Source organism: Malus sylvestris, chromosome 11, assembly GCF_916048215.2.
Source record: "Malus sylvestris chromosome 11, drMalSylv7.2, whole genome shotgun sequence".
Classification (NCBI taxonomy): domain Eukaryota; kingdom Viridiplantae; phylum Streptophyta; class Magnoliopsida; order Rosales; family Rosaceae; genus Malus; species Malus sylvestris.
The window spans coordinates 12,231,738-12,250,142 of NC_062270.1; the positions used below are offsets into that span (position 1 = coordinate 12,231,738).

Consider the following 18,405-nt stretch of genomic DNA (forward strand, 5'->3'; position numbering starts at 1 on the left):
TCAAATACTTCAAGAATACACTAAAAGAATATTTCGTAAGTCCCACTATAATCTGGTCAAAGAAAGTCAATACCCTCGCCACTATGGCATTTTCGTCAATTCCCTCAATTAAAATAAATAAAAATGTAGATTTAGGGACGGGTTGTCACACGATCATGCTCGTGCAGAATACATTTTTTGAACCACGTTGTGCTACACTCGACTTACACGTTTTAAATGTATTTATATGTGTGAATTGCTTCAATAATTTTTTTTATGACAAAAAGAAAGTCAAATATTTGAAATAAATGAATAATATTCGACCATGCTAGAAGAAACCACTCATAAACCAATCAAAGTATTTGAATCCACATAATAAAAACGGTCTTTCAATTTCCATATACATTCTATTGAATTTGCATTAAGAATAGAGAAAACAATATTTAATAAACAACTGATCGAATTACATTATTGCTAGCCCATTGTGAGGCTAACCCCACCCCCTCTCCCCTTAGTGTAGGAAACATCGTTTGTTCAAAAAAAAAAAAACATCAGTTGTCAACTAATTGAATCACATTATTATGCGTGAGCGAAAGACCTTCTTTATAATTGGCACTACATGCCTCTTGAGTGTTTAAAAATAGAGAAAATAATACAACTGATTGAATCACATTATTATACGCATGTGAAAGACCTTTTTTTATCATCGGCGATACACGGCTCTTAAGATGTTTTGAACATGTTTAAAAATAGAGAAAATAATATTTAATAAACAACTGATTAAATCATATTATTGCTAGCCCATTGTGAGGTACCCACCCCCTCCCATTTAGTGTAGAAAATATCGTTTGGTTAAAACAAAAATACAATCATTTGACAACTAATTGAATCTTGAAGGAAAAATTTGTGAAAACAAGTTCATTTGAGCAACATCTATGCATGCAATTAACAATTAAAGGTGGAATCATGCTTGTTTGCACTAAAAAACAAAACTTTACCCATGAAATTCAAGGCCTAGTAGTTGTGGTGAACCAAGACTCAACTCAAATCTTAAAGAAAAGTGTTGAGAAACTTTTATACCTTTGAAGCACCTCTTTGCTTAGCAAAGGATATTCACCCATGTGAGGGCTTTCTTTCCTTAGTTTCCTAGCTCCTTGGCTCCATGGATGTGGATGAACTTTGCTTCGTGGCTCCATGACTTCTTAGATATGGATGAAGGAATGGATTCTCCAAGTTCTCAAGAAAGGGAACCTCTAAGTTTCCACAATAAGGAGAGCATTGAGGAAGAGATGAGTGACCTAGGAAGAAATGGATGCTAGTGCATTCTTCCCAGGGTGGCCGGTCTCCTAAGAGGAGAGAGAGCTTTTGTGTTTTTCTCTTTCTCACTAGAAAACCCCTTGTGAGGGAATGAGTTATAATTTCCTTTCTATAGCCACTTACATTGAGTGGCATAATTGAAATTAAAACCAATTCTCACTCACACTCTTTATGGTCGGCCATGTGGGTTCATTGGGCTTTCATGCCCTTTGTGTTTTCAAGTTGTCATACAACTTGAGTTATTGGACTTGACATTCGAAGCCTATTGGGCCTTGACGCCCAAAACTAACCCGAGGTCTAAAACGAACTTATTCGTTTGATTAATTAACATATTAATTAATGCTCGCCATAAATAATTAAACTATTTAATTATCCTTACTCATCTCCGTTGTTTCTTCAATCTCTACCTTTCACGTTGTTTCTTCATAATGTGAATTGAAACCTTTTCAATTCTCCCTTAGTGATTATACACCTTTAGGGTTTCCACAAACCATGAGTGACACCTAACAGTATGTCATGGCTACCCAAGCTAATCAGAATGCAATACAGTCTTTCTCTAATACAATACTCTTGACCACATTGTTTGATTTGATAGTTTATTCATGTCTACTATCCAATGTTATTATTTTACTTATATGATTACCTTAAATGTGATTTGGAACGAATTCCTAAATCTCATTCATACTCTGGCTAGAGATTCTTAATCATATCATAGAGTATCACTACAAGAAAACATGGATTAAGTGATTGAATTTTTTGTGGTGCGTGAAAATTCATCACATATAGGTAAAACAAGTGACGTTTTTTTTTAAATCGTCACTTTAAGATTTTTGCAGGACATCAAAATATTTTGCGTCACTTATACTTTTGGATTCGCCACAAAAAAGTAGGCGGGAAAGTTTACTGCCAAACAAAATTTTAATAAGTCACGCAATGTTAAATTCATCACATAAGAAGAGGGAAGGCCACATGGCCATTCCTTACATATAATATTGATTTAAAAATAAAAAATATAGATGCAATTATCAAAACCCCCAAATAACAAAACCTATCTATTTATTCTCATTTATTCCCAGTCTTCAGCACCTTTTCGTCTACTCCTTCACCCTAACGTCGACGACCGGCTACTTGGTGGTTGCCAGCGACGGCGACTACCACCTCTCCTTCGTCTCCGTCCCTCAGCCATTCTCCCACCCTTTGATTCTTGTTCACTAACTCTCATATCTCTCTGATATAATAAGATCAAAATTGGGGAAAGAGAAGTTTGATTTTTTCTCAAGTTTTTTCAGTTGACAACAAGGTACTTTGTTTCTCTACATTTCTTTAATTTTTTTTGGATTTTTTTTCTTTAATTATTCCCCAGATTCTGATTTTCTTTCGCTAAAGATCCTATTGCTGGTGAACTGTTCTCTCCTTCAGGGAGAGTTATACTAGCAGTGAATTTTCTGTTTCAGTCTTGATTCTTCTTTACTCTTTGGAGTCAAAATTTTGGTCTTGGTGGTTAATATATGTTTTTATATTTTTTCTTAGTCCCCTAACTAAGTGTTATCTTTTTGTTTTTTTTTTGTTTTTGTTCAGATGTTGGAAGTTTGTAACCATTAAGTTGCATGTTGTCTTTCTTGAGAGAGGCGTGTTGTCAAGAGTCAAGACTAGGTTCGCCTTGAAATTTTTTGGGTAGGGCCTACAATTATCTTAGTGCCGTTTCTTATTAGCTACTTGTGTTGGGAATTCTTTAGATGTGTACTTTCTTGTGTTTTAGTTGGCTGAAAAATGGTGATGGTAGGAGATCTAGTAGCACATAAATATAAGAAATGATTAAAACTACTTACATCCCTCCATTAGAGCTCCGTAAATCACTCGTAGAGTTCTCTGGAAAATTTAAGTTTGTTTGAATGTATTTTTCATAGATTGATTAATGTACAAAAGGGGATATATAATGAGGTAGAAGGTTACAAGCAACCCTACCTTGGCAAATCCTACTAACTCGGTAAACCCTAAAGTTGTCACTCCTTAAATTAAGGGAGTGCAGCAAGTAGCTAGCACACACTATCAACAAGTCATCTAGATGTCAATCTTTCTCAAATTAAGGGATTAGACTTAATAGAGAATCCCATGGAAAGAGAAAACATAAAATCTGGTAGCATCAGTCACCCCATATCGTCTAATATCCATATGCAACATCAGTATGCAGGATCAGTCATATGTAGCATCAGTCACCCCATATGTATGCAGCATCAGTCATATGCAGCATCAGTTATGTAGCATCAGTCACCATATATCGTCTAATAATCAATCAATATGCAACATCAGTCACCCTATATGTATGCAGCATTAGTTTTTCATTGTGATTCGGGGAAAAAAAGTGTTTATATGACATGAAGAGGAAAGGTGGGAAAATGTGAATATGATAGTTTGAGATGATGGATTAAGAGCCGCAAAGTGGACTTCATACAGCACCTTATGGTTGTGCTCTCATCTAACTATACTCTAATGCACATTTATCTTTGTACATATATGAAATTTTTATACTTTCATGATTTTCAGGATTGAAGGTGCTCAAGGTGGAGATTACTTAAGTACAAGACCAAAGCTCCAAGTTGGTAAGTTGTCTTTAATGCTTGCAATTTACAATGACAGATTATTAATGCTACCACTAGCCAAATAATCATTGCATTTGAATAGTAATGATGAATACGAAGTATTGTGCATGTATATGCTAAAAGCATGGTGGTTTTTTTGTTAGATTATTGCAAATTTAGTATCTAGCATGGTGATTTTTGTATGATTTCTCTATTTTCTAGTACGTTTATTTTAGCATCTAGTTGTTATTGAGTTAGGATATGTGAATTTTTCAATTGAGCTTCTTGACGTTTTTTGTTGTTATATTATACATCTATCTTAACAATTTTACATATATTTATTCATATATATATATATATATTTTTTTTTTTTTTTCAATTATGGCAACCTATTGAAATATGTCAGAATGTGCAGGTCAATACTAGGATTGAAGTGATCTGATTTTATGGATCGACAATGGATTCGTAGTCGGGATTGCCTTAGTTCCGAATATAGAAAATGGATCAAGTCATTTATTGACATTTCTTATCACCATGTGAATGAGAATAATCAAATACCATGTCCTTGTAGAGTTTTCTACAACATATTTTTTCACTTAGTTGAAGATGTTCATCTCCATTTGTTGAATTCAGGTATGGATATGAATTATGATAGATGGATATATCATATGGAGCATATCCAACAAGTGCAAGAAGAATCTTTGGTATCTACGAACAATGAGGCAACCAGTAACTCTAATGTCAACATGTTTAATATGATTGAGGATGTATTTGAAGGAATAGATGATGATGATGATGATGATGATCAAGATACAATAGGGAACCAAGATACCATATGGGGTGGTGATATGACCAATGCATGGACAGATGTTGATACTTATGAGATGTTGCTTGGTGAAGCTCAAAAGGAACTATACCTTGGATGTAAGCAATATACAGTTTTGACATACGTCGTGGAGTTGATTCACACCAAAGTTGACAACCACATGGAAAACAAGGCAATTGATAAGATGTTAGCAATGATGAAGAAAATGTGTCCCCAGCCTAACAATGTTCCTAACTCATTTCGTGAGTGCAAGAAGATATTGAAAAGTCTTGGATTGGGGTGTGAAAATATACATGGTTGCTACTATGATTGTGCACTATTTTATAAAGAACACAAAAACAAAGATAGATGTCCAGTTTGTAATGAGCCAAGGTATAAGGATAGTCATTATGAGCAGAGGAAGAAAGTTCCAAGAAAAGTGTTGCGATACTTTCCACTTAAGCCAAGGCTACAGAGGTTGTTCTTATCGAGATATACAAGCAAAGACATGAGGTGGCACAAGGAGAAAAGAATCAATGATGGGAACACAATGAGGCATCTAGCAGACTCGAGTGCTTGGAAAGAATTTGACCAAATGTACCCTAATTTTGCTCGAGACCCACGAAATGTCCGATTGGGCTTTGCGAGTGACGGGTTTATTCCTTATTCAGATATAAGTAAGTCGTATAGTATGTGGCCAGTTGTTGTATTTCCATATAATTTGCCCCTATGGAAATGCATGAAAAAACCTTTTTCTTTTCTGACCTTATTAATTCCTGGACCAAAAGCACCTGGAAATGAGATTGATGTTTATTTGCGTCCATTGGTTGATGAGCTTAAGGAACTGTGGGAAAATAGTGTTCCAATCCATGATAAGATGACTGGGAGTACATTTAATTTGTGTGCAGCTATTATATGGATCATTAACGACTTCCCGGCTTGTAGAAATTTATCAGGTTGGAGCACTCATGGCAAGTTGGCATGTCCAGTGTGCAATGATGATGGATCTCACACTAAGTTGGGAGACAAGTATTACCATATTGGGCACCGTCGTTACTTACCTATGAATCACTTATGGCACAAAAATACTTAACTTTTTAATGGTCGCCGAGAGATGAGACATCGTCCTAGAGAATTCTCAGGTGATGACATACTTGATCAACTTGATTCCCTTTTACTTCATACACTAGGCAAGCATCTTACTAATAAAGATAAGAAGAGGAAGCGGAATGTCGAAGAATTAAATTGGACAAGGAAGAGTTTTTTTTTCGAGTTGGAATACTGGTCCAAATTGAAGATTCGGCATAATCTTGATGTTATGCATATTGAGAAGAATATATTTGACTGTTTGATTGGGACATTGCTGAATACAGGGAAGTCAAAGGATACCTTAAAGGCACAGATGGATTTACAAGACATGAATATTATAAAGAGTTTGCATTTGAAACTAAATGCACATAATACATTGGATAAGCCTTTGGCTCAGTATGTATTTAAGCCATATGAGCGTAAAGATTTCTTGCATTGGTTGAAATCAATTAAATTTCCATATGGTTATGCAGCAAATATATCACATAAAGTGAATGTGGATGAAGGAAGTATATTTGGTTTGAAGAGCCATGATTGTCATGTGTTGATGAAACATGTGCTTCCTATGGGAATTCGAAAATATTTGAAAAAAAACATATATATGGTCCAATTGTTGAGTTTTCTAGTTTTTTTTTCAACAAATATGTGAAAAGACTCTGACTGTTACTGATCTTGACAAATTGGAGGAAGACATTGTCCTCATATTGTGCAAACTAGAAAAAATTTTCTCGCCTGCATTCTTCGTTCCCATGGTTCACTTAGCAGTGCACTTACCACGCGAAGCAAAATTGGCAGGACCAGTCGAATATCAATGGATGTATCCTGTAGAAAGGTAAATGGCCATGATGTTTTTGTTAGTTGCATAATTTTTTTATTTCTACGTACTAACAATTGTTCATTTATCTAGATTGTTGGGTTTGGACAAGAAATTTGTTCGTAACAAAGCTCGTCCTGAAGGCTCTATTGTGGAAGCACACTTGGCATACGAGTCTTCAACTTTTTGCTTAATGTATTTATGTGAAGTTGAGACTGAATTCACCCGACCAAAAAGAAACGATGATGGTAGTAATCCCAATGCGCTCATTTCAGTGTTTGCTCAAAAAGCACATCCATTTGGTGTTCATGTAATGGTTCAACTTTCAAGGGAAGATATAGAAGTGGCTTATTGGTATATCTTAGATAATTGCGACAAAATAGAAGACTTTAGAAAGTATGTGATAGTAATAGTTGAACATTTATTTAAATAATTATAATTCCACAACTTTCACTTACATTTTATTTATTTATGTAGTGAGCATATCGAGATTTTGGAAAGAGATAGTCATGCTAATGTACAACAAAGGCATAGACAATTGTTTCCAGAATGGTTTAGGCAACGGGTCACGTCATTGTATTATCAAGAGCCTAGATTGGTTAGTGAAGAGATTTTTTCATTAGCCCAAGGTCCAAATCAACGTATTGTCCAATACACAGGTTGTATTGTGAATGGCATTCGATATTTGGTCAGACATGTTGATCAAAACCGTACAACACAAAATATAGGGTTATGATGCCGGGGACGCATAATGGTGAAACATGTAACTTTTATGGCATCTTAGTTAATGTCATTAAAGTACAATTTACTAGAGGTTTTAAGGTGATTCTTTTCAAATGTCATTGGTACAATACAGAAACAAGAGGTAAAAAAGTTATACGAGATTATCATCTTACATCATTAAATGTAAATAATCGTTGGTACGATGGTGATCCGTATGTGTTAGCTAAACAATCACATCAAGTATTTTATATTGATGACTTAAAATTGGGTTATCCATGGAAAGTTGTGCAAAAGATACAACATATACACATTTGGGATGTTCTTGAGAAAGATGATGATGAGGAGGAGAAGGACAATGCCACTGACGAAGACAATGATGAGTATGTAGATGAAACTGAAAATTCTACAAGGCGGGTCCATAATGACGATGAAGTTGATATATCATTATGTAGAGATGATGTTGATCCTGAATCTTTTGATATTAACAACGAGGAGGTTCGAAGATTGCTAGGGCGAGGGATGAGGAGGAGGAGGAAGAAAATGAAGAGGAAGAGGATGAGGATGAGGATGAGGAAGAGGATGAGGAGGAGAATGTTGGAACCAATGATACTAATGATGATTACAATTGATGACTATGGTGAGATCTATGCATTATAAATTAATGTTTATTATCCTACAATAGTAAATATATTTGCCTATCATTTTACAAATAGTCACTATGCTTATAATGGTTTGTGTTTGTATATATTATTATTTTGGTTGTGTTATTTACTTTTATGTTTCATATTTAGATGGCAACTTCTACACAACAAGGAAAAAGGGTGAAGCGGGTGAGGGATCCCTTACCTCCTCCTCCAAATGATGCATTTGCACCGCCACCACCACCTCCTTTGCCACCTCCTCCGCCACCACCACCTTCTCCACCACCACCTGCACCTCCGCGAGGAAAGAGGGTGAAGTGGGTGAGGGATCCCTTACCTTCTCCTACAAATGATGCACTTGCACCTCATCCACCACCTCCTCCACCAACACCTTTTCCATCACCACCTGCACCTTCGCCAACAAACACTAACCCAGGTAAGAAAGAACCCAGGTAAGAAAGGTAGTTACAATTATTTACTTTTTCCTTATTAACGTAGTTTTCAACAACACATTACATTGATTAGAGATACGTATATTTTTCTAGAGACAGATTTTGATTTTTTTGCAAAAAAGATGACTCGTGGAAAGTCATGTGGGAAAGGTGTCCATGATATTTCAGAGGCCAATAACGAGCTGAAGATGCCAATCATCTTTGATTTTAAACATCAAGTTCCAAGTGATCCAGTTGTGTTAGGTTTTTTCACGTCCGAGATAAGGAATATTGTTCGAACTTATTCACCGGTTTGCTATGAGAGATGGTTTAAGGTCCAAGCTTCAGAAAAGAAGAAACTGCAAGAGAAGTTTGCTTGTGAGTTTTGAATTTAATTCAATTAATTCATTGTAATTTCAAGCATTCACTTGCATATATTTATGTTTAACAATAGGGATTATTTGTTGTGGACTTATCCCATCCGAAGGTTATTAAATATGTTGACAAGAAGATGGCAAAGTTGTACTCTCAGTTTAGGCACCGGTTGCATCTACACTACTTGTCATGTGGAACACCTGCAAGAGGACGAGCTAAGCTTCCAAATGATATGATATGGAATGGGAGACCAAAGAGTCATTGGGATTGGTTATGTGATAATGTTTACAATACTACACTCTTGTTGGTATGTATTCTATACAATCTTTTCTAGTATAAATCCAAGTTAGAAACCAATTCTTTCAACATGAAGACTTCTTGTCGTGTTCTACAAATTCAATTTTTATGGTAAGAACCTCTAACCTTTTATGCTTCATTTTTATTTTGGTTGTCATCTGCTTAATTTTCCAATGTGAAATTGTGACTTGTCGTGTTCTTCGAACATAGTGTTTCTAGTTATAACTCTTGCATTCTAGCTCTTACCTTATATGCTTCTTCATTTTCATTTTAGTTGTAGGCTGGTTAATCCTTACAAAGTGAAATGCATAGACTTTTTTTGTGTTCGTTCTTTAAATTCAGTATTTATGGCTAAAATTTCTACATCTTGGCTTTGTTACTTTTTGTTTCTTATTTTCCCTTTATTTATTGAGATTTTCCTTGTCTTGTAGTTGGTGGCTTTATTCATCTGATTTGTTCTTATGGAACTCATCTGCTTAGTGTCATTTTGCAGGCCACCGATTAGTGTTTCAATTGTTTGTTTTATATGAATTTTGTTTCTTTGAGTGTGATTAAGATCTCATGTTGTTTGTCTATAACATTTATATTTTGTTAGGATAGGATTTATGTATCTTAGCGTACTTGGCTATACAGCCACACACTTTTTTACTTGTAATTTTCAAATCTGCTCAAACACCTATTTAATTAGGTTAGAATTAGGAATATGGCAAAAGTAATATAACCTCTATTTCTGTGGAAATTTTAAGTTTGTTTGAATGTATTTTTCATAGATTGATTGAATGTACAAGGGGGGATATTTAATGAGGTAGAAGGTTACAAGCAACCCTACCTTGGCAAATCCTACTAACCTGATAAACCCTAAAGCTATAACTCCTTAAATTAAGGAAGTGCAGCAAGTAGCTAGCACACAACTATCAACAGGTCATCTAGATGTCAAACTTCCTCAAATTAAAGGATTAGACTTAATAGAGAATCCCATAGAAAGAGGAAACATAAAATTTGGCAGCATCAGTCACCCCATATCTTTTAATATCCATATGCAGCATCAGTCACCCCATATCATCTAATAATCAGTCAGTATGCAGCATCAGTCACCCCATATTGTCTAATAATCAGTCACCCCATATCGTCTAATAATTAGTCACCCCATATGTATGCATCATCAGTCATGCAACATAAGTTATATGCAGCATTAGTCACCCCGTATCATCTAATTGTTTCGATAGCCATATTTGAAATAAAAATATCCTAACATGCATTAATGAATTTCACCTAGTGGTTAAATTGATTGTTACTTCTTTACACTTGGGTAATTTTGAGTTAAAATCTGAAGTTTGTTGACTGTTACTTCTTGAAACTTAGATAATTTGGAGTTAAAATTTAATGTTTGAAAATGATTATCATATACTCATTTGACTAACTGTGTTAGCCTAATGCCCTTGGTAGAAGAAAGAGTATCTTCCATTCAATTTCCTTAAGCTTGGTGTTTATATGTTTCTCTCTACTTAGCTTGTGATGTTTCTAACATTGTTGACCGAGAGAATATAGAAGGTGAGGTGAGATAACCATCTAAGGTGAATGAATATGTACAACTGAAATACATGACGTTATATATGACAAGTTTGAGAGCTTGAAACTTTCCAAATTGTACACATGTATAGCTAACTAAATCTTCTTTTGTATGTCATGTACCAAATGTGTAATGTAGGAGCTTTCAAGGCAAAATGTTGATAATAGGAAGACACAGAAGTATCACCACAATGGAGGGGCAAGGCCATTTATCCAACATGTTAGGAAGGCCCAGATGGTAATGAAATTAAATTACTTATTATACTCATTATGGAATTTACATATTCTAATGTATGTTTCTGCATTATTGAGCAGAAAGGAAATCCATTATCTGTGATTGACAATTGGGGGGCTCTCCATAATGACAAGAACGGTTAGTGGATAAATGATGTTGCCCGGGACAAATATGTAAGTCATTCACGAACTTATCATTTGTGTCATTTTAAGGGAGATGGAGATTAAAAAAAAAATCAAATTTGACATGATACAATTTAGGAAACAAAAATAAAGTGAACATGCAAGATTGAATTGAAAAAAAACTAAATATAACTAGATAGAAGCTAAAAGGTTATATCTAACATACATTCAAACATAAACTACTTTAAAGGTTATACGTTGTATGTTGCCTAATCTTATGTAAAACACATTGAACCATAAACTACAAAATCATATGTAAAGACAGTTTATACCCAATGGTTTGCTTCTACATCAGTTCAGGATCACATCCAAGTATTTAAGTGGTGTTTTCTTAAGCATATTGTGGCTGATATGTTTGAAACAAAAGAAACTTATTTGTTTGTATTTTAATATGAAAGGATAACATGAAGAAAAAGAAGAATGAAGTTAAGGAGAAGCTAATCCAAGAAGCGCTTGAAGGTACTATATTCGATTCCCTACAAGTACCATTGGAAGATGAATTTGGAATCATGGCTAAGAACCTTGGAAGGAAGGGAAAATCTGTTAATGGTGTAGGTCTTTTTCCTCGTACGTATACCTTTAGTTGTGTTTCTTCTATGTCTTCAAGTTCTGAGTTAACTGATATGAGAGATCAGATCAAGATTCTATCAAATGGTTTCCTCAAATTGCAACAGGAAAATGAATAATTGAGAGCTCGGTTGGATTTACAAAATGATGATGAAACCTTGGCATAAAAAATTATGGCTTTTTTGGCTGCAAGTCAGGGGCAGACCAACAATAACTTGAAGGAATCTGATGGTAATAACTCATCTAGTGAAAATGTTTATTCTGAACTGGAAAAACATTACTCGGAAAAAGAATGATTTCGATAGTTATGTCTTTTGTTATTAGTTAAGTATGCACATGGTAGACATTTTTGTTAGCACCTCAATGTGTCTTAGACTTTTCTTTTGTTAGTTAGTACCTTAAACGGTCCATGTATAGGCCTTGGTACCCTTCTTCACAAATTGCTATTATTAAGATAGGTCACTATGGGTTAGATTGTTTTTGGGATGTTTATGTTATTTTGTTGGATGTATAGTTGTTGAACATATTCGAACTTATGTGGTTTAATTGTTGATTAATGAAAATGGGAAGTATTACCTTATAATTGTTATGAGTTGCTATTCTAGATTACGAAAACACGAATAAGTAATGGATTCCTCAAATATTATTCCTAAATAGTTATTTGATTATAACATATGTGACATAAGCCACTTCACCCATCAAAAGAATATGTGACGATTTTAGCGTCACTTAGTGTAATTATATAATTCTGGGATCATATTGAGTGACCCAAAAAGCATGACTTATAAGTCTGATATGAGACGAAAAACATAGGTCATTGAAATTTGTATTTTGTGATGCTAATTTCGTCACATATTAGAATAATAAGTGACGGAAGAAGCGTCACGTAAAAGAAAAATATGTGGCAACTCCAATATTCGTCACTTAAACTATCAGTGACGCTGTATAGGTGACGCTAATTGTGACACTGAAATTTCGTCACATATAGTCGAATGTGACGATTTTTCATATTTATGTGACGAATGTTAGTCGTCACAAAAGCCATGTTTTCTTGTAGTGTATTCTCCCTCAAACGATTTGAAGGTTAGAGATCCCTTGTTGTGCATTCACTTGCCTCTATGGCTAAGTGGCTTAACCCCAACTATGTCGTGGACACCCTTTGACGAAGTGACCTTGACATAGTCAAAGATCAATGATTTAACCATAAGACAACTATGATGCCTCAGGTCAAATGACTACTTTGCATTATCCCAACCATGAGTTTTCATGTGACATGAGTATGAGAACTTTGTTGATCGCGTCCTACATGCTTGTCTTGGTGTCAGTCACACCAATGACTCGAGACTAGTCACTTTCTCCATGTACTGATCTTAACGGACAGTCAATTCCCAATTGGCAATCCTATGATTATGAATGTTTAGGATATGTCTACGAAAGAGAATGACCTCATGAATCTAACTTCTTTATATCACATTCTCCCAATTACATATTCCTTAGACTTATCATTTAAACATAAACATTTATATGAGACGGCTTTAAATAATAATCTTTGCCCTTTATGCTAAACTATATTAGTTTAACATGTGAAATGTCCGTAAAGTATCATCATATGATTGACTTTAGGGCACATTTCCAACAATTTTGAATAGGTTTAAAAATAGAGAAGATAATATTTAATAAACAACTGATTAAATCATATTATTGCAAGCCCATTGTGAGGTGCCTGCCCCTCTCCCTTAGTGTAAATAATATCGTTTGTTCAGAAAAAAAAAATCATTTGACAACTAATTGAATCACATTATTATGTGCGTGCGAAATACCTTTTTTTTTATAACCGGCACTACACGCCTCTTAAGATGTTTTAAACGTGTTTAAAAATAGAGAAAATAATATTTAATAAACAACTGATTGAATCACATTATTGATAACCTATTGTGAGGTACTAATTATTAAAAAAAAAACTATTAAAAAAAACTGTAGAAACAGAATTAATTACTAAAAAACACTGTTTATATGACGAAAATACCCATGCAATATTTGGTGCATTTTTTTGGATTGCTTTTGAATTTTTTTATTTGGGGGCATTTTTATCCACTTATTTTGGTGAAACTTGTAACCCCAAAAAACACTGTTCACAACAGTGTTGGCTTTATATATAGAGATAGAGGTACAACAACCTTCAAACTTATGCAATTCAAGTACCAGAAATAGAAATAGATTGTTCAAAAAGAAAAGAAGAAATAGAAATAGAGGAAATTAGACATAAGCATTCAAAATTTACATTTTCTAAACATTTGTGGGTTTTCAACTTTTAATTAGAGTGCTTCCACCTTTATTCATGTCATTTTTCTAATTTCCAACTAAACATTTATATATACATATATATATATATATATATATATATATATATATATATATATATATATTAAAGAATATAAGAGTTCGTATGAAAACAGAAATCGTCCTAAATTCATGGCAATTGAATTTTTTTTGAATTGTGTAACAATTGATTGAGAAAACTGTGAACTAACTCCTTTCCTTTTCTTTTGTTTCTCTTTTTCGTTTTTGTAAAATATGAGTCCTTATTCCAAGAATTAGTTGTTAAGAATTAATATATCGTTGTGCTAAAAGAAAGAATTAATAGAATATTTTTAGTACAACATTTTAACATGAAAACTTATATTTTTTAGGGTTACACATAATGTACCATTATATTTTTATACGTATCAAAATTAGGATAGCACAACGTACCAATAGCTTGGTATTGGTATTTACCAATAAAGAATTACATAGTGTACCTAAATTAATATTTTATAACATACTAAAATACAAATACGTACCCAACTTAGGAATATTGTATAACGTACCAATAATTTGGTATTGGGACGTTATATTTAGACATATGTGCGTGCTTTTATCATTTCTTATAATTAGATGTGAATAGAATCTTTGTTGTAATTTTTTAGAATTTAAAAACTTTTCTATTTGAGTAAAAATTTCTTTTGAAACCAATTTTTATAAGATAAGATTTTTTATTTTTTATTTTTTGAAAGGAAATGATTATATTGAAGCAAACTCAGTGAGAGTTACATTTGTCTTGGAGAAGAAGCTTCTGAATAAGAGTAGGAGGCTCCTCAGTCCAAATTAGTGCATTATTAATAGACAAAGCAAACTTAGCTAAACAATGGGTAACCCCGTTGCATAATCAAGGACCAAAATTAAGCTTCAAATCTGAAAAAACAGGAGCAATTTTTAGCACATCGTCCGCAAATCATTCCCAAGGCCGATGAATCCGAGTGAGTCTTGTTGAGGAGTTTTGGTAGTTTTGTGATATTAATTCATTTGTGAATTAATTGGTAAATTGAATATAACAAAGAACATATTTTTTAATTAAAAATTTGTAAAAGAATATTTAATCAAAAGTCTTAAAGCTATACATGTTTGATTTAAAAAATTCAGAATTGAAGGACCTGCGAAAACGATTTCCCTAACAAAAACAGAAGAAGAAAAAATTGATATGTAAAGGGTAAATTTATTAATTCAAAGAATAAAACAACTTACGACCTCTAGTGGCAGAGCACTTTACCTTACGCCAATGACAAGGGTTTGGGACTTGCCCACCCCCATTTCTGGACCAAAAAAAGTAAAGACAAAAACCATTTACACCAATCAAAATGTCTTACTTTAATAAGACTGAAAATTCAGAGTGCAATAATACACATACATGAAATCATATGATCTAAAACTCTTATCAATCAAACAAGAGAGTTCTTAGTTGATTTCTTAACCTCATGGGTATCATTATCTTGGCTCAAAAGTGGAGTGCCATCCTTTCCTTTAATCGGAGATCCCAATGAGACGTCACCACCAGCTTGTTTCTTCTTGTTTTCCTGGGCACAAAAATATGAATACAATCCCATCCCAAAAATGGCAACCAGAATTCCAATTATATTCCTCTCAGTGAAGGGGTCATGAAGTAATGTGTAGCCAAACCCTAGAACAAGGCATGTCTTGAGGTGACCTAGCACTTGATATGTAACTGGGGATGTCTTGCCAATTACTAAGAAGGTGCTGAAGTTCACAGACACAGCTATCAGGCATGAAAGTACGATGAATACCTGCACACAAAAAACAAAAAATAATGTAAAAATATGTGAGAATAATATCTTCTTGTCAATTTTATAATATCAAACAATCTATCAAGAGAACATTCAATCGTATGTATTTTTATCATCTAGATGAGCAACTTCTCTTGTTAAATAGGTTGACATGTTACAGTGTCATATTTTATATCAATTAGAACCATTAATCGTGAACATGTTTCATTAGCTCATTTTCTTCTTAAGCAGCCTTAAGATGTTTATATATATATATATATATGTTGCCACATTATCAATCATAATCATAATTCCTCTTATATTAATCAATTTGACATATTATATATGTTGCCAGATTACAAATAAGAAGAGTTACTATGTTTAATTGAAATCAATCATGGAATATAAATTGCAATTAATATATGTAAAGGAGAATGTACCTACCAATACTATAGAAGAGTATTTATGGGCAAAAACATTTTGCTTGGTAAGGAACTGGTCCACCACAGGGCCTGATACAAAAAGAATAGCTGCTTGAAAAGGGGCTGATTGGTAGAGAAGCTGAGTAGAGGAGACATTGAGCCTTTTCTGTATTGTGTTTGTTAGCTAAATTGGAAACTTAGTTAAGAATTAACTTGTTCTACAAGCAACTGAGCCAGATGACCTGCCCAAAAGAGACTTGGAAAATAGATGGTAGTTGGAAAAAAAAAAAATTGATATACAATAAAATAAAATAAAGAATACGAAGGATACAATTTGTCCAACACAGGTTGTTACGATGGCTAGAAGAGAGAGAATCGTTCCAACAAAATTGAGCTGGAGGTCTGTCACTGAGGCAATTCCAACTCCAACAACTAATAAGAAGAGAGAAAACTTGATCTTCTGGCTGCAATAATTAGATAAAAGTAAAAGGGTTACTAATTTTGAAATATATATATATAAACTTGTGGACCTTCCATTTAAAAATGCATAATACCTGAATTGCTTTTTAAGGAAAAGAGTTTCCAATAACACAGTAAAGGGTATAATTGCAAGCTTGGTCATCTGCAAAAACAGAATCCAAAATGTTATAACAAAGACAATTGTGCAGAACATATGACACTCTCGAGGTGACCTAAAATTAAAACTAAATTAAATTACCTGGTAGAATCCAATGGAATTGAATCCGAGGCTCAAGTTTAGCAATCCAATGGAAACTCCATTAAGAATGCCAAAGAGCATGACAGTCTTCATGTCAATTGACTTACTCTCGAAAAATTTGAGACGTTGTGCCGCATGAAGGGTGCCAAATGTTACCATCAGATGCCAACTGGTAAGCGTCGTTGCTACAAAAAAAAAAAAAAAAAAAAAAAAAAAAAAAAAAGATTATTGAAATGACAAAAGAAAATTTAGTTTATCATCAAATGAGAAAAGAAAATTTGAGTTATTACCAAAAGGGAAGCCGAGATTGCTCATCAAAGCTTTGTTGCATATAACAATAGAGACGGACGATGCCACTGAAAGAAACAGTGCACCAATAACGCCCAATTGGAATCCAGCCATTTCTCCCATGATCTTCAGTGATGATGTATATTCTATCATGAAAAGAAAAAGAGGATTATGATATAGTTTTGAGAACTAATTACGTACCAGTATTAATATAATATGTTTTTCCAAACTATGTCAAGTGCTGCTTGCAATTGAAATTTATATAACTAATGAACGGTTGCTGGAAACTTATCATTTCTAAAGTACACTAATGAGGAAATTTTAATACAATGTATGACTTGCCAACCTACACGGTCTAATGATAATACTAATTGGTAAGCTTTAGCTACCTTCTTAATTTAATATTGATCAACTTGGTTAATTTACACCATCATCTTCATCACACTTCTGAATTATATGCAGTAATATCACTTTGTCAAATAAAAAAAAACATGTAGAACTAATGAGATCATAACGTGAAAACGACCATAAGAGTTCCTTCTTTGACTATTATATGAGTAAAAACTGGATTAGAATATGATAAGGAAAAAGAAAAAAAGACGATATGAGTTGCTAATGAAACCAGAAAACCTGATGGGAGTCTAAGAGCCCCAGAAACCTCAGCAAAGAAAACCAATTGCAACAAATGTGATCAAGGTTACTGGTCAACCTCTTGAGATGATCAAATGTGCCAATTATGAGTTGCTAATGATACATATATATAACCCTAGCTTTACAAACTGATGGTGGAGTTGGATATGAACGACCAAGCTTTAATTAAACCACGAACTCAGAGAGAAAGGAAAAGAGAGAGAAAAAGAGAGATAGAATAGTATTGTCGCGGCAATAATTGGATTTTTATAAGAATGCAAAGGTTTTGCACCCTTTTTATTTTAGACGACTTTTGTCGTTGGTGCCGAACTCCGTTAAATTTAAAACAATATTTGGATATTTTATTTATAAAGAAAACTAACGAAAAGTTCAAAAAAACTTTAGTTTTAATGAAAATAGACAAATAAAAGTGTAGTGTACAAGGGAAAGGTAAAAATGTGGTTTTTCGTTAAAAGTAAACAATACCGGAAGTGTTTCGTTAAAATTCCATTTATAACATGTTCCTTTCCTGTTTATCCAGAAGCAAGTTAACGGCAACTATAAGCAAACCTTGCAACTGACAGTCAAATTAAAACGACCGTTAAGATGTCAACCTGATATTAATATGAACTTCCAAAATGAACCTT

General features: G+C 33.7%; 1 protein-coding gene across 1 annotated transcript; it reads right to left on the bottom strand.

Annotated features, from left to right (window-relative positions):
• Positions 1-15,115: 15,115 nt before the first annotated feature.
• On the bottom strand, positions 15,116-18,023 carry LOC126588431 (UDP-xylose transporter 1-like). Its single transcript, XM_050253516.1, has 7 exons — positions 17,759-18,023; positions 17,131-17,274; positions 16,841-17,025; positions 16,677-16,744; positions 16,454-16,586; positions 16,145-16,306; positions 15,116-15,721 (listed from the first exon to the last, which is right to left on the bottom strand). Exons 2-7 carry the CDS (start codon positions 17,249-17,251, stop codon positions 15,359-15,361), a joined length of 1,032 nt encoding a protein of 343 aa, XP_050109473.1. The 5' UTR covers positions 17,252-17,274; positions 17,759-18,023; the 3' UTR covers positions 15,116-15,358.
• Positions 18,024-18,405: the final 382 nt, after the last annotated feature.

Excerpts from the sequence above, each read along its gene's own strand:
- LOC126588431 (XM_050253516.1), bottom strand. The coding sequence starts at position 17,251 with ATGGGAGAAATGGCTGGATTCCAATTGGGCGTTATTGGTGCACTGTTT. Across the intron at positions 16,745-16,840 it reads ATTCCATTGGATTCTACCAG|ATGACCAAGCTTGCAATTAT; the intron begins GTAATTTAATTT and ends CTGTTTTTGCAG. Across the intron at positions 15,722-16,144 it reads AATACTCTTCTATAGTATTG|GTATTCATCGTACTTTCATG; the intron begins GTAGGTACATTC and ends TTTTGTGTGCAG.